At 39.2% G+C, this 17,783-nt stretch overlaps 2 protein-coding genes across 2 annotated transcripts in view; one reads left to right on the top strand and one right to left on the bottom strand.

Moving 5' to 3' along the window:
* Positions 1-17,783, bottom strand: part of Sugct (succinyl-CoA:glutarate-CoA transferase) — a 932,078-nt gene that overhangs the window by 728,442 nt on the left and 185,853 nt on the right. Inside the window, exon 8 of the mRNA XM_008836273.3 lies at positions 13,512-13,655. Coding sequence (XP_008834495.1) covers positions 13,512-13,655 — 144 coding nt within the window. The remainder of the gene's footprint in view (positions 1-13,511; positions 13,656-17,783) is intronic.
* On the top strand, positions 6,841-7,104 carry LOC108491013 (protein PIGBOS1-like). The gene has a single exon (XM_017798965.1). It carries the CDS (start codon positions 6,895-6,897, stop codon positions 7,102-7,104), a length of 210 nt encoding a protein of 69 aa, XP_017654454.1. The 5' UTR covers positions 6,841-6,894.

Genomic DNA, 17,783 nt, shown 5'->3' with positions numbered 1-17,783 from the left:
GCAAAGTTAAACAAGATTCCTCTATTATGAAGTTAGAAATATGATAATAAAATGACTAGGTTAATATGTAATTTTCAACCTCAGCACATACCTAACCCTGTGACATATTTTTCAGTATCCTAAGAACACTAATGCTAGCCATCAATAGAATACTTTCCAACTTACAAAGCATTTTCCACTTCCTTTATTCCATTAGAACCTCAAACAACCCTGTATTCCAGTGTAGTAAAAATTTATGGATTATCTCCTCAACTCCCATAGCATCCCTCATCCAAAAACAGACCACACCATTCTTTGGGGTACTACATTTCTCCCACTCTCAGTCACACAGTTTGGGTAGAGTTAACACCATGGCTAGTCCCAGGTATGTCTTAATCCATTCATCAAGTTCTGCCTTTGAGGCCTCAGTCTTCAATTATGGATAGTCATTCAACCCAGCAAATTATACGGTCTTGCTTTCTAGGAAATGATGCAAGATTCTGAAACTTTCCTAATGTAAAATCTTGAGCCAAGGGTGGTGGCACATGTCTTACACCCAGCACTGGGGAGGCAGAGGCAGGAGATCTCTGTGAGTTCCAGGCCAGACTCGTTTATGCAGTGAGTTCTAGGCCAACCAAAGTGAGATCCTGTCTTAATATATGTATCTGCTACAACTTTAGCTCCATAGAAGGAAAAGTGAAAAAAAAAAAGGAGAGAGAAGAAAGGCAGAGAGTGTAGAAGAGGAATAAAACAGGAAAAAGAAAAAAGACATAAGAAAGGAGACATCTAGGCTATTAAAACACACACACACATAAACACACACACACACACACACACACACACACACGCACACACAAGAAAGGAGCACAGAGACAGGGAATAGAGCAGGACAAAGAGCAAGGAACAAAAGCATAGATCTGTAAAGATGCCTAGGAGGATAAAAGCACAGACTGCTCTTTCAAAGGAACCAAGAAGAGTGTCCAGCACCCACATTGGGTGGCTCACAACAGCCTGAAACTCTAGCTCCAGGGCACACACACACACACACACACACACACACACGCACACACAAGAAAGGAGCACAGAGACAGGGAATAGAGCAGGACAAAGAGCAAGGAACAAAAGCATAGATCTGTAAAGATGCCTAGGAGGATAAAAGCACAGACTGCTCTTTCAAAGGAACCAAGAAGAGTGTCCAGCACCCACATTGGGTGGCTCACAACAGCCTGAAACTCTAGCTCCAGGGTTCTTCTGATGCCCTCTTCTGGCCTCCTCAGGGACCTGCATGCATGTGCACATACACACAAACATATACATATACCCATAATTTAAAATGTTCTCCAGGGCCACCAGGGCTCATATATACCCTGTTTAAGCAGTCAGAACCTGCCCACTCAGTCAACATAGTCTTGCTTCAGGACTAGAACCTGTTCAAACCACTCCAGGGCTCCAATATACCCTTCTTAGCTAGTCAGAACACATCCACTTAGTCAACATAGTCCTGCTGTGAGACTAGGCTATGATCCTGCTGCTCCTGGGCTCCCATCTACCCTGTTTAGAGAGTCAGAACCTGCTGATTCAATCACCATCTTCTTGCTCCAGACTAGGCAGGTTCTCACTACTGCAGAGCTCTCAACTAGCCTGATCAAGAACCAGCTGATGGTGGACTCCGCCCATTTGAGCTTCATCTTCTGGCTCTAGAACTAAGCCTAGAAAGCTCTGCTCCTGGTCCAGAGTAGCCTGGTCAGCTAGCTTGAACTACTCCATCCCACCTCCATCTCCACACTCACAGTCCTAACATGATTACTCACCCTCAACACTGGACCAGCCTGGAGCCATTACATCTTTCCAATAAAAAGTCAAAAGTGAGAACCTGAAGTTTGGCCAACTATTCATACCTAATCAGAAAACAATCAAGTTACAACAACAATAAAAACAGAACCAAACTTCACCCCAGCAAAGGCAGGCTAGAATTTTATACCAGACATACAATCAACAAAAGAAATATGAATGCCCAGATCACATAAATGATATTAAAAAATTCAAGATAATATGCTTCCACCAATCTTGTACAAGTAAGTACCCAGAAGTACCCAGAAGATCTCCAGCACACAGAACTTAAAAGGACAACCATAAACATGATTAAAGACTTCAAGGATTTTAAAGAACGCTTCATGACTGAAGCTCAATAAATACAAATATACAGTTGATTATATGTGAGTATATATCCTGATATAATTTCAGGAACCAGGAAAATGGAAAGGAAACAGAGAGATACAGAAATAGAAGGGAAAGAAGGAACTGAGAAAAAAGAATAGTTGGAGACAGGAATTACTAAGAGAGAAATGAGTAAAATGGAGGAATTGAAATGGAAGTGGGAGAGGGAGCATTATATAAGGAACTATGGGGAGAAAGGAGAAGAAGGAGTTCAAGAGATGGGTCCATAGGAGACAAGTATTATCAACGGAGAAATGGGGAAAATGGGGATACTTTAAATGGGGAGGGCAAGGAGGGAGGGATAGACAGGGAGAGAGAGGAGAGAGATAAATAATACACTAGCTAGTGTAAAAACCCACAGGGAATTGTATTAGTCCAAAAACCTACTGATAAATTACATATATAATATCACTACATGAATTCATGTGTATAGCTGAAGGCTACATAACAAGAAACAGTGCCATACAGGAGAAAGCTTTCTTTGAGTTGTTGGCCAGAATAGTCCAAGAGACTTCCAAAATTACCCAGGCTATTGACACAGCCCTTGATCACCTCCCAGAACTTTTGAAGGTAGGACCCTATTGCTGAAGACAAGATATACTTCAGTCACAGGATTTAGAGCAATGGAGCTGGAACTGACCTGGAAGCCAGCTCCCCTAAAGGCTAGCTCTGGAGAGCACTACACAAACTGCTAAGGGAGAACATCAACTGACGGTGCAACCCCAGCTTTAAGGTCTAAGAAACACATCAGTGACCAGCACAGCAAAAGACTTTGGTGCAAGTAGTAGCACTTTAATCTTGGAGGCAATCAGCAGTTACCTAATTGAACATAAAGTCCACTCAATGTGAGCAAATTCGGGTGGTACTATAAACACACCCAAATACACATGGCTGGAGAGGCCGTAGATCTTAGAAAAAAAAAAAACCCAAGGCTGTCACATCCCTATACAAATGTGCAAAATATGGATCTTTATATTTATAGACAAGTATTCCAGTCACCATTCATCAATAGAGCTTCTTTTGCAGCAGAGATTATTGCAGCACTCCATAATTGGTCATACACAGAGATTATCTGTGAATTGCCCAAGCCTAAGTGACACATCTACAATGCAACCTCTACACGTAAGGCTCATGGAACATGGAACAAGGGATAAAGAGAACATTAATTCATCTTTTAACTTTCATCAATGAAGCTCCATCATGCAACAGAGGGCCATGAACACAAAAGGTCACAAATGGCCAAAATGTACAGAATAAAAGTCCACAGTATGTAGGTATTTGGACATGGCTCCTATATTAAAATCCACCCTCCCAGGGCTCAGGGACCATTGGGGAAGAGGGGGTGGAAAGACTTTAAGAGCCAGAGAGGAGGTGCATGACCATATGGAAATAGGGTCCTACAGGCTTCTGGGACCCTACTCATATGAACCTACAACAATGGTGTCAGCATGCATGAGACCCATGCAAACTCAAGCAGACAAAAACCTAGCACAGAACTGTGGAAGTGGGCAGCAAACCCCAACCTTAGTCAAAGAATTATAGTGCTGGGTGAGGAAGAGCTGATCTCCTTAAAGGGAAGGACTCTAGATAGGCTGACTAGACTTCAGTAGATGAACTTGCACTGAGGGATGCCTGGGGACATGAACTTGATACTATAAGCCTTAGCAAAAATAAGAGAATGTATGAATTCCAGTGTGGAGGGGGAGGTTATGGCAGGGGACCAAGGGGAAGGGGGTATAAGGATGATTAAGATGTTCCATATGAAATACACAAAAATTCAATAAAAAATTTACAAAACAAATATATTGCTGAATGAAATGATAAAGACAATTCAGGATTTTAAAAGTGAATATATGAAATAGGTTGAAATGTTAAAGAAAACACAAGCTGAACTGAAGATCAAATTGAAAAATTCAATAAGCCAATTTGAAATAACAGTAGAAGGCCTCATCAACAGAATAAACCAAATAGAAAACAGATTATCAAGCCTGGAAGATAAAGTTGGAAAACTGAACTAGTCAAGCAAAGACCAAGAAAAAAATTTAAAACACAGAAATGGAATATGCAGGAAATGTGCGACACCATAGAAGACCAAATCTATGCATTATAGGCATAGAGGATGGAGAAGAATCTTGGGTCAATGGCACTGACTACATCTTCAACAGGATTATAGAAGAAAACGTCCCTAAATTAAGGAAAGTCATACCCATACAGATACAAAAAGCACACATGTATGACGTCAAATACACAGGACTAGAAGAGAAACTGCCCAAAGCATATCACAGCAAAAACATTAAATGTGCATAACCAAATTGGGAGGGTACTAAAAACTGCAAGAGGAAAACAACAAATTACATACAAAGGAAAACCTTTAAGAGCTAAGTGATCACAGATGTCAACCCAGAATACTAGTTGAAGGGGAAAGAAAAATCTCCCATGATACAAATAGGCCAAAAGAATTCATGTCTGCCAAACCAGTCCTCCAGAGACTACTCAAAGCAATACAAAGGACTAAAGAAAGGAATAACCATACTCAAAAGGCTACAGAAAGAAAACAAATGAAGGTATAATTACAGAAACACAAACTAAGACTAAGAACACAAACAGAAAGCAAAATGACAGCAATCAAAACACACCTTTTAATAATAATTGTAAATATCAATGGCCTCAATTACCAGTCAAAAGATACAGACTAGTTGAAAGAATTAAGAAACAAAATCCATCTTTCTGTTGTCTATAAGAAACTCATCATACCTTCAAGGATAGGCACCACCTGAAGGTGAGAGGATGGAAAAAAAAATTCCAAGTAAATGGCCCTAAGAAACAAGCAAGTGCTGTTACTATAATACGTAGCAAAATAGACTTCAAACTACAATGAATCAGAAGAGATAAATACAGTTTATTCCAATCAAGGGAACAACTGGCTAAGAAGACTCTACAATCATGAACATATATCCAACAAAGTCTGGTGCATCCAATTTCATAAAGAGTACTACTGAACTTCAAGACATAGATTAATCCCAATTCAATAATAGGTGATTTTAATACCACACTTTCTCCAATAGGCAGGTCATCTAGACAAAGAATAAACAGAGAAACAGCTGAATTAAATGTATCATACATCAAATGGACCTAACAGACATCTATAGAATATTCTACCCATGCACCAAAGAATATACATTCTACTTAGCAGAGACCACATATAGGGGAAAAAACCTCAACAAACGCAAAAATTGAAATTTTTTTTCAATGTATCATATCACAATGCAATAAAGTATAAAATCAACAGCAAAAGAAACTCTGGTAACTACATTAACTTATGGAGATTAAACAACACACTCTTCAATGATGAATGGATCAAAGAATAAGTCAAGAAAGAAATGAATGTATTTCTGGGACTAAATGAAAATGAAAACTGATCACAACAAAATCTCTGGGACACATTAAAAGCAGTCCCAAGAGGAAAGTTTGTACCTCTAAGTGCTTACATTTGAAAATCAGAAAGAGCACAAATAAATGACTTAATGGTAAAACTCAAGAATCTGGAAAAACAAGAACAAATCAAATCCAGTAGAAGAGAAAAATAATAAAAGTCAGACCAGAAATCAGTGAAACAAAGAAAACAATCCAAAGAATCAATGTGTCTAAGAGCTGGTTCTTTGAAAAGATAAACAAGACAGACATACCCTTAGCCTAGCTAAGCAAAAGAAAGGGCAAATCTAAATTTAAAAAAAAAAAATCAGAGACAAAAGGAGAAACCTACAACAGACATCAAAAAAATCCAGAACATTATACAGGAATACTTTAAAAACATATACTCAATTAAATTAGAAAATTTACCACCAAAGTTAAACCAAGAAGAGATCAACAATATAAACAGACCCATAAGAAATAAGGAAATCTAAACAGTGATACACAACTCCTAACTCATAGCAGACTTCTACCAGACCTTCAAAGATCTATAACCAATAATGCTTAAATTATTAAAAAAGAGAGAACTCCTTCTATGAAACCAATACTACTCTAATACCCAAACAAGGTAAAGACACAACAAAAAAGAAAACTACAGGCCTATATACCTAATGAGATTAAATGCAAAATTCTAAACAAGAAATTTGCAGATAGCATACATAAACATATAAAAAAGATCATTCCCACTGAACAGGCTGACTAGACTCCAGGGGACACATTTACACTGAAGAACATTTAGGTACAAACACCTGGATGTATAGGACTCAGCATGTATGGCAGAGTGCATAGGGTTCAGGGGCAGGGGGAGACATGGATAAGAAGGGGGTCTGGATGTGAGTGGGAAATATTGTATGAAATTTTAAAAGCTGAATAAAAAAAAAAATTTAAAAAAAGATCATTTACCATGATCAAGTTGGCTTCATTTCAGAGGTATGGGGATGGTTCTATATACATAGGCAAATAAATGTAATGAATCATATAAATGGACTGAAATACAAAAGTCACATAATTATCTCAATCAACACAGAGAAGGTCTTGACAAAAATTCAACATGCACTCATGATAAAAGTACTAAAAGAATTCCTTGAAGAACCTCTGGGCCTCGGCTGTTCACCACTGGAAGTGCGGTGGGAAGTGCAGCCTGAAGCTCAGAATCTCCTCTGGCCACGGAACACAGCCTGCCTGACTGGAGTTGGGTGCTGGAAATGATCTGAAGAGATTTACTGCATGTGGAGTGTAACTACTTCGGACTGTGCTGTGTTTATTGCAACAATGCTTGGGAGAGTGACTCTTCCACAAATGCTTTTTGCTTCCATCCTTGGAATTGCTGGAGGAATGTATATTTACCAGCCAATATTTGAACAATACTCTAGAAATCAGAAGGAATTAAAAGAAAAGGTGAAGTTGGCAAAAGAATCAGAAGAAAAGAGAAGTTAATACTGTATGAAGCGATAATGTAGTAATTGTTTAATGTCCATTAAAGTTATATATTTACTACCATTTAAAAAAAAAGTCCTAAAAGAAATTGGACTGGAGGAAACATACCTTAACATAAAGTTATATATAACAAACCCACTGCCGGTATCTTTCTAAATGGAGAAAAACTCGAAGCATTTCCATTAAAATCAGAAACCAAACAAGGCAGTCCACTATCCCTACTTCTTTTCAATATAGTCCTTGAAACTCTAGCTATAGCAATAAGACAAGAAAAGGAAATTAATGGGGTACTAATTGGAAAAAAAGTAAAATTATTACTGTTGCAGATGATATAAGAGATTCCAAAAATTCCACTAGAAAATTCTAGAAATCATCAACATTTTCATCAAAATGGCAAGATCCAGTGAATGGACACACATGAAAGGACATTTGGAGACACAAATTTGACTTGATAGGCCTTAATATATTTAACAGACTACATGAAACCTAGCAGGAGGCTACAAAAAGGTGCTGATAAGGGAGGGGGGTCTAAATATGATTAAAATGTATTGTATGAAATTGGCAAAAATTCAATTTTAAAAATAAACAAAAGAATGTTCTCACCACCTAATGTCTTGTATTTAGGAGACTTCAGCACAAATTGTTACATTCTACTTCCCTTGATTCTCTCTAACCACCACTCTCAGGCCAGAGGCTATTATGAATAGGACAGTTGAAGCAAGTATCCAAGGAAATGCATTACCTAGGTAAAATGACCATCAGCCTAACAGAATATATAAAGATGGAGAAATCTTTGGGGATTAAAATCAAAAGTCTTAAGTATAACATAGAAGACCCTTAATCTTGGCTCAATAATTTTCCTGTCCTGTCTCTTGCCATTCCCTGCTCATATTCCAAGATCTAGATTTACCATATCTCTTTGCCCTTGCATTTGTTTGTTAGCCATGCCAGGGGCTGCACCTGTCTCTCCTGACTCCAACTTGGTGAACTTCTACCCATTCTGCAAGACTTAGCTCATGACTTGGCTACTAAACTTTGAGTAAATATGTCACCTCATCCTCCTAGTTCATGTAGCACAGAGCTGGGATACAAGGAATGTTCATTTGATTAGAACAAGAAAACAATAATCCAGCCTCATAATTCCAAATGCTGTTTCTTCCAGGTTTCTTGCATTTCAAGAGAAACACTGTGTATCTGATTAACCTCAATAATGGTCTATCACTGAATCAAAGCATGGCAGGTAATGATCATACGACCCACTTCATGGCATTGACTTTACGGCTCTTGGTATATTTTATGCTGTGGTGGGCACTTTCTTTGTTGCAAAATGTTTCTTTGACTCCTACTAAATTTGCCTTCTCTCAGAGAGCTTCACTACAAGATTTGCCTATCTCTCAGTGCCAAATACTTTGCCTTAATGAAGTGGGAATAAAAAGGCCCAGTTCAGATGCCAGCAACTAGAATTTTTATGCTGAATCTGACTCATCAAGTCTATTTCTCTTAGCTTCAAGCTCAATTTCTTTGTAAGTAAAGGGAAAAAAACTCCTGCTGGACATACCTACCTCAAGTAATTATTGTGAGAATCATAAAAAAAATAGTACATAAAAATAGTACTTACAAAAGTAAGACATAATGGATTTGACTGTTATATGATTTAATAGTCTCAGGGGTGGAGAGATGGCTCAGTGGTTAAGAGCACTGGCTGCTCTTACAGAGGACCCAGGTTTGATTCCTAGAACCCCACGGAAGCTTATAACTGTCCATAATTCTAGTTCCAGGGGAATCTGGTGCCCTCCTCTGATGTCCGTGGGCATTGCAGGTCATGGGTGTTACACACTTGCAGGCAATACACTCATACACATAAAATAAAAATAATTTTAAGTACTTTTTTAAAAAAGTTAATAAGTCTCAAATACACTAACTTATAGCAGTCTTTGAGTTAACTATAAATACAATAGAATAAATCACTGCTCTTGTGCTTGAAAAAGTAAGTCATCTCATCACAGCTAAACCATTCTTATCCTAAATCAATTGTCTTCTATTTTTTTTTCTCATTTTCCTACCAAACTTAAGCATGACAAGCCATTCCCATTTGTATAACTTTTCTCACTGCTATGACCAACACCTGAGAAGACACTATCCAAGGATGGAAAGGTTTATACTGGCATACAGCCTGAGGGGATTATTCCATCACAGTAAGGAAGACATGATGGCAGGATCATGAAGCACCTGGTCATGTTGCATCAACAGTTAGGAAGCATGGAGAGAACAGGAAGTGGGGCCAGGTTATAAAACCTCTAAGCCTGCTTCCAGTAATGTACTTCCTCTGGCAAATTACCACCTCAAAAAGTTTCCACAATCTTCCCAAACAACATTACCAGCTGGGAATCAATATTCAGACAAGAAAACCTAGGAGGGACATTTCACATTCAACCAAAATATTCTACCTCTGGTTTCCATAGGCTCATGGTCATCTCAATAAGGCAAAATGCATTCAATACAGCTTTAAAAGTTCCCATAGACTTTTAACAGTCCCTACACTTCAAAAGTTCAAAGTCTCTTCTGAGACTCAATCTCTTAACTGTGAATGCCTATAAAATCAAAATATAAGTTATACACTTCCACCATAAATAGTACAGAGTAAACATTCCCATCCCAAAAAGGAGACCAAAATCAAGAAAGACAAGCACCAAATCCCAAAGTTCCATGTCAGATATCTGGGGCTCCTGATGGAATCAGGACCTGAGTAGCCTGGCCACTCCTGATCTTCTGCCTATAACACTCATAGCCTCTGCCTTTGGCAGTCTCCATTCCTGCCTGGATCTTCCCTTGGAGGATGTCTCATGGTCCTGGTATCTCCAATATCCTGGGATCTCCATTGCAACTTAGGCTTCTCCATTGCATGTTCTTAGCTTCACACAATCATCTCTTGGGCCCTCATTTTAGAGACTGACACTGCCACTCATTGCTCCTTGCCTGGCCCCAGAGGCTCTCTAAAATCATAGAATAAGACTTCATGGTCCCCTCAATCTTGCATCTTTCACGCCTGCAAAACTAGTACTACATAGATGATACTGCCAAGTTCTGCTGTCAGCTCCAGATGTAGCCTGGCCCTCAGACCATGGCTATAGTGGCATCTGTATGTCTTGGTGGTTGAATCTGCAAAAGCACTTTCCTAGGCAGTTTATTTTTGACAGAGAAACCCTTTCTGAGGCATTTTAAGTTCAGGTTTTCTCCTTTCAAATAATTCAGCATTTTTACAAATTAGAACTTTTGATGGTTGGGATCTTGTCTCAGAGTACCTTTCATATTACCCCAATGAAGACATGAAGTTTCATATTAACAGTTACAGATGCTTTGTCATCTACACTCTCCTTGTCCACATTTATCTTGCTTACACAACTTTCCCCACTAAACTTCAGGTTTTTCCTATCTTTTTGTTCTCTCACTGTACATCTAAATAAGAGCGGTGGTGAGTAACCATGCCACAGTCAGAATGCTATACTGTCTTGAAATTTTTTTCCACCAAAGGAATTCATCCATTATTTTTTATTCAGCTTCATTCAAGTTCTGAGGGCCTAGTCAGAACACAGCCAGGTTCTTTACCTAAATGTAGTAAGAAAAGCCTCTAGCCCAATTCCAGATAAAAGTCCTTGTTCCCCTCTGAAACCTCATGAGCTGGACCTCCACTCTTTGCATTCCCTTTGGCATTCTGGTCTTCTAAGATCTCACCAGAATGGCCCAGTAAGCTCTACTTACAGCATTCTAGGGATTTTCTATCCCAAAGTTCCAAATTCTTCCATACTCCTCCAATAAAACAGTTCCAAAGCCTAAAAATCACATGATTAGGTTTATACTAGCAATGGACAAATTTTTAAGTATAAATTTTTCTGTTTAGAGTCTTTTCTCATTACCATAACCAAATACCTGAGAAGAAACTCTCCAAGGGAAGAAGGGTGTTTATTCTGGCTTACAGTTTCTCTGACTCATTCCATCATGACAGCAGTCAGGGAAGGCATGGCAGCAGGAGCAGGGGTTTACAGGTCACATTGCATCCGCAGTCAGGAAGCAGAGAACAGGAAGTAGAACAGACCTTGAAAGCCTCAAGGTATACCTCCCAGTGACTTACTTCCTCTGGCAAGATTCTGCCTCATAGTCTCCACACCCTTCCCAAACAGCACCATCAGCTGAACCAGATGTTTAAATACGTGAGCTTATGGGGTATGATACCATTGGTAGCTTGGTATTTAGCAAATATTGGACTGAGCATTATGGATGCTGTGAAAAGCAGAAATAAACATTTTCCTTAGACTACTGGAACTCAAAGTCTCAAGAATCAACATGGACAATGAGCCAACACACACACACACACACACACACACACACACCAATAATGACTTAAATAAATACACATGTGTATGTGGGCATGAGAGCAGTCCTACAGATGTGAACACATTTCACATGGTGAATTGACACTTTGGTGCTGGAAGAGATTTTAAGCTCTACAATTTTATATAATAGAATTGTTTCTAAAGTTAATGAATTAAGTAATTGAAGTATAAAGCAAAGCAGTCTAGATAGAAATCAGGAGAACTAAATATAGAATAAACTCCAGAATCATCTACATAGTTTGGGAGACCTGATGCAAAAATGAAATATAGAATTCTCCTATTCAAAAATGCTAAGAATTTTGACAGCAAGAGTTGGACCTATAAAGTAAGCCTGGAGCCCCCTTATGGCTGCCCAAGTCATATGCCTATGAAATCCTCACAGTTTGCCAGCTTATTGGATGTGCAACTTTTACCTAGTCACTTAACTTACCTGATTATTTTTATAGCTATAACACAGAGAAGGAAAGAAAAGACCTTTAGCTCCTTCCCATAACTAGCATCTGTGACTCTCTGTGAAGAAGCAGATAATTCATTTGGAGAGCATTCTTTTATGAAACCATTAAAATTCTGACAGTGACTCAAAGCTGCTGTTAAAAACTCAAACACAGTATTTCACCATCAACCATACTGACATTTTTTATTTCTATATACCTCCTTAATTTTGCCTAAGAGAAAAAATATCCAAAGCAGTGTTCCAAGTTTATTATTTTCCCATGTATGCCATTTAAATTTGAAATTCCCAACTGAGGTCTCTATGTCTAGAAAGTAATTTTCCCACAGTAAAATGTCTCGTTGCACAAATTAGATATTTTCTTTTTCCTACCCCTGAAAAATTATCTATTCAGAATCAACTTCCACATATGGTGCAGCATCTGGGTCTGATCCAGTGAACAAAAGGCAAAATGTCATGTAGAAAGTGAGTTAACCCTTTCATTTTACCGGTTTTAGCATTTACTACAGCATAACTAATAACTATCTACACCAGGGGTCCTTAATCCTGAGTCCATGGATAGTGTTCTGGGCATTCAACAGCACGTGTGTACAAGAGTGTATCTTTATTTTCATCAACATCTGAACTTAAAGTTTAACATTTTCTTCAATTATAAACATAGGAAAGAAAATCACCAGAGTATTAGCAATATCTATGACTTAATCATTGGTAATTTTATACATCCTTTCATATTATATTATTTATTACGTTATTTCTTGAAATTCCCTTTTCCTCAACATTACCTTAAATTTATAATAGTGTTATGTTCATCATTATATCATGAGAGACTGGAGCAGAAAGATTGCAATTTCAGTCTCCCTGGGCTACAGATTGAGTTCAAGGTCAGTGACTTAGTGAGACCACCTCAAAATAAGAAGTAAAAAGAGGGCTGAGGATGTAGGCTTGGGGCACAGCACTTAGTATATGCCAGGCATTAGGTTCAATCTCCAATACCACAAAAACAAACAAATATCAGTTTAAAAAATCATATATATATTAAAATACAAAAATGATTTTACATTTAGATAAATATATTTCAATATAATTTCTTCTTTTGTAACCCTAATTGGCTCATTTTATAAATTTTAAAACATGATCCCAGGGCAAGGTTCACATATTTTATCAGACTTCCAAGGGAGTCCATGGAGCATAAGAGATTAAAACAAAACAAAAGTTAATAGAAGTTACCTGTGAATAACAAGTAATGCATGACAATAAAATAGAGACAGCTGTACTGTGATCTGACAAGTAGTACCGGAACCCATCTATGACAAAAGTCCTTAGAATTCTAATTCATAAACAGTGTGTATATTACAAGATCTTTGAGTTTCATATATTGTAATACAAAAATCAGACATCAAAACAAAACAGTTTTGTGGTTGTTTTCTGTTGCTTCTTTTTTCTGTTTCCTTTTTTTTTTAATTTTAATGCGTTATTTCACATATGACCATAGGATTCAATCTAAAAAGGCATAAACTAAACAGATGTTTTAATATCATCAAGGAAAACATTATTTGGATTGGTACCTGAGATGACAGAAGATTACAATCGATGAACAGTCCTTTTCCAGTTCTGTATCGTTGTATCAATCCAGCCATAATGGCTCCATAAGCAAACAGGCCAGTGGCAAGATCAGTCATGGCCACTCCTGGACGGACTGGATCCCCATCCTGATGAGGGGTGGGGTGGAAAAAACAGAAATTGAATATTGAATGATCTTATGATGTCTCAGATATTCTAAGGCTAAATAAAAGAATTACATTTGAAGCATGCAGACCTATATATGAGCACACACACACACACACACACACACACACACACAAATTCGATGAATAAATATTAAGGAGATCTGTTGATGAGAAAGTGTTTATAATTACCATAAATTTACCACTCTATTTCTCAATACACTTACAAGCCAAGCTAAACCAAATCAAACAAAATAAAAGATCTTTATACACACATTGAAATTCCTTTTTCATAGATTTTTACTTATCTAAATAAAAAATGAATAAATAAGCAGTTTAATTTGAATTTAAATATGTTAATCTTCTACAGAAGAGATAAAGCTTATTTCTCTCCTGTTGGGTGAAAGGCTCTCTCAGAAAAGGAGGAAGAGGAGGAGAAAGAAGAGGAAGATGAGGAAGAAACCTGTTCTAATTTCCTTATAATTACGTTACTAGCTGGCAAATATCCTAATGGCATATGCCTTTAAAAAATACAAAATAATACATATGTGTGAAAATTCCATAATGAAACACACTACTTTGTACAATAACTTAAAACGTTATTTTTTAAGATGATTTTAAAAAGGACTAAGCTAGTCAAATTAATCTGCTAACCTATATTTCTGTATTTCTGTTGGTAATAGCAGTACTATGTTATAAGACGTAGAGACAAGCAGAGTCATTACAATCCCTGAAAATGACTATAGAAGATCTTAATGTTGAGAAGCAACTTAATTATTAAAATTTCACTGTATCTAGTACTAACAGCTAAATGAAACTTCAAAAATTTGATTAAAAATTTTAGACTATCAATAAAAAGCTTATATAAGGGGCTGGAGAGATGGTTCAGGGGTTAAGAGCACTGGTTGTTCTTGACCCAGATTCAAATCCCAGCACCCACATGGCAGCTAACTGTCCATAACTCCAGTCCCAGGGGATCTGACAGCCTCTTCTGCCCTCCATGGGCATTGCACAACACAGGTGCACTTACCTACATACAGGAAATACACACACACACACACACACACACACACACACACACAAAATAAAAATAATAATTTTTTTAAAAAGCTTATGTAAAATGATTACCATGATAAACAAAACTAGAATCTGTAGATTTACACAACCAGAGTTAAGGCATAGGGCATGAGCTATGCAGCAATCAAGGTATAACATGAACATAGTGATGAGCAGAAGAGTTCAGGATGAGCAGACACTCCATGTGCCTCATTAATGATGTTATGTGCATCTATGGCCTAGAGAGTTTTAATTATTGTGGTCGGAAAGAATTCTTGGTGTCTGGGGCCCCTCTATGCTCCACTTGTGTCTTTTGATGTTTTATAAATTTGAAATTATTTTTTATTACTTTATTTAATTGTTTATTTTATGTGTATGAGTGTATTGCCTGCATGTGTGCAGGTGCACCTGTGTTGTGCCATGTCCATGGAGGTCAGAAGAGGGCATCAGATCCCCTGAAACTGGAGTTATGCATGGTTGTTAACTGCCATGTAGGTGCTAGGATCTGAACTCATGTCCTTGGCAAGCAAAGCTGGTACTCTTAACCACTGAACCAGTTCTCCAGCCCCTGAAATTATTTTTTTAAAACTTGATTGACTTCCAAGTCAGCCTAATGTGACCATCCAGTCTCTTAGTTGTTTCCAAATACTATGATTTAAAAAAAAAAAATACCCAGACAAACGTAACTTAGGGAATAAAGGGTTTGTTTTAGCTCATAATTCCAGATTATAGCTCATCATAGCTGGAAAATTACAGGAGTGCAAGCTTGAGAGAACATCATAGCCAAAGTCAAGAACAGGAAGCAGTGAATAATGCATGCATATGTGTGCTCTGCTCCTTTTTTCCACTCCTATACAATTCAAGATCCCCTGCCTAGGGAATGGTGCCACCCACATAGGCAGGTCTTCCCTCCTCATTCAGGATAATCTCCCCACAGGCTAACCAGACCTAGACAATCCTTCACAGAGACTCTCCTCCCAGGTGATTCTAGATTGTATCAATTTGACAAAACTAATCATCACAGGCCAGGTATGGTAGTGCATACCTTTAAATCCAGCACTCAGAGGGAGAGGCAGGCTCTGTGAGTTCAAAACCTAATCATCACACAATCCTTGACTTATACATAAAAGTATTAGAACAATGTCTGACAAACAATTAGTCCTTTCTAAAAGTCTATTGGGGCTGGCTAGGTAGCTCCACCAGTAAAGAGCTTGTCATATAAGCACAGAGACCTGAGTTTGATCCCCAGCACCCACATAAACAGCCAGACAAGGTGGCAAATGCTTATGATCCCAGCACTGAGGAAGTAAAGACAGGCAGATCCCTGAGGTTCACTGGCCGATCAGCATAGCTTAACTGATCAGCCCTAAGGCTCAATAAGAGCCCTGTCTCACAATTAGCCCAGTCAGAAACTTAGGCCTAAAAGAACTTTCTGCTGTTCTGCAGCTAAACTGACAAGGCCCCAAACTGCTTTTTAAATATTTATGCCTAGACCCATAGACAAATGCTACACTGAGCCTTCATCAGAGAAGCTTCTCTTTGCAACGAGCAGCAGTGGATGTAGAGAGCCACGGCTACGTAAGGTGTTAAGAGAGGCATCTCTAAATAGGACATTTATATCTTCCCATCTAAGGCTCAGGGACTATCACAGAAGTAGGGATAGATGGAATTTAAGAAGTGAAAGAGAGGGAGAAGGGCTGTGATGTTTTATCTTCCGAGCAAGACACTGCCATTGAAATCATCTCGCAGAAGCTGCAGTTGCCTCCACTGGGCCTGCACAAGCCTGGCTTTTGTCATCAGTCAAACACAAATCAGGGAGGACTCAAGAGGCCACACCTACCCTGATGAACTAGACTACTTATAGTTTCTGGGAGATGGGGAGTCATTGTTTCAGTTGTGTATTCATGGATGAGCCCAGCAGGCTCCAAGGGACAGTATGAAACCTGTGGTCACAACACAGACAGCCTGGTTAAATTTAGTGGGCCACAAAACAAACAAAAAGGCATGAATATAGGAGACTTGAAGAGAGGGTGTAGATTGACAGGATTGGGAATGAGACAGGAGAGGGTGGAGGATGAGAATAACCAGAATGCATCATAGGTATGTATGAACTGTCAAAGAACAAATTTATTAAAAATTATCATAAAATAAGAACAAGGTGAATGCCTCCTAAGGAAAAACACTTAAAACTTTTTCCACTTTTGGGGCTGGAGAGATGGCTCAGTGGTTAAGAACACTGGTTGTTCTTGCAGAAAAACCAGGGTTCAAATCCCAGCACCTACATGGCAGCTAACAACTGTCTGTAACTCGAGCTCCAGGGGATCCAACAGCCTCTTCTGTCCTCCACGGGCATTTCATGACATGGGTGCACTTACCTATATGCAGGCAATATACACACACACATAAAAATAATAAGCTCCTGGCCTGCTGTCCTGCCCTCAGGCCTCTCTTGGGGTAAGTCTATCACGCAGCCCTCCACGCCTTGACTCCCCCAGCTGTGTTCACCCTTCCATCTCCCCCGCTGTTCTCTACTCCTAGTTTGGGCCCTGTGCCATTCCTAGTCTTGGGGCCCCAGACACCTGGGGAGCCAGTGCTGCTTACTGATCCTTTTAACCTGGACCGGCTTGGTGCCTTCCTTGGGCCCCAGGAGCACTGCTTCTCGACCTGGCCCCGCCCTTACCTCTGTCTGCTTCCCTGGGCATGCACCACCTGCTAACTCTCCTGGCCTACTCTCCTATCCTCAGGCCTCTTGGGGTGGGTCTGTCACGCAGCCCTCCACGCCTTGACTCCCCCATCCTCATTCGCCCTTCCATCTCCTCCGCTGTTCTCTGCTCCTGGTTTGGGCCCTGTACCATTCCTGGTCGTGGGTCCTTACTAATCCTTTTTGCCCAGGCCAGCTTGGTGCCTTTCTTGGGCTCCAGGAGCACTGCTTCTGGACCTGGCCCCACCCTCACCTCTCTCTGCTTCCCTGGACCTGCACCACCAGCTAAATCTCCTGGCCTGCTCAACTGCCCTCAGGCCTCTCTTGGGGTAAGTCTATGGCGCAGCCCTCCGTGC

The sequence above is a fragment of the Nannospalax galili genome, unplaced genomic scaffold (genome assembly GCF_000622305.1).
Source record: "Nannospalax galili isolate Female #2095 unplaced genomic scaffold, S.galili_v1.0 scaffold54, whole genome shotgun sequence".
Classification (NCBI taxonomy): Eukaryota; Metazoa; Chordata; class Mammalia; order Rodentia; family Spalacidae; genus Nannospalax; species Nannospalax galili.
Note: the sequence above shows the minus strand (reverse complement) of the source record. Positions and strands in the feature narration are given on the sequence as shown.

What these genes read in the sequence shown, in the direction of transcription:
- LOC108491013 (XM_017798965.1), top strand. Translation starts at nt 6,895, where the DNA reads ATGTGGAGTGTAACTACTTCGGACTGTGCTGTGTTTATTGCAACAATG.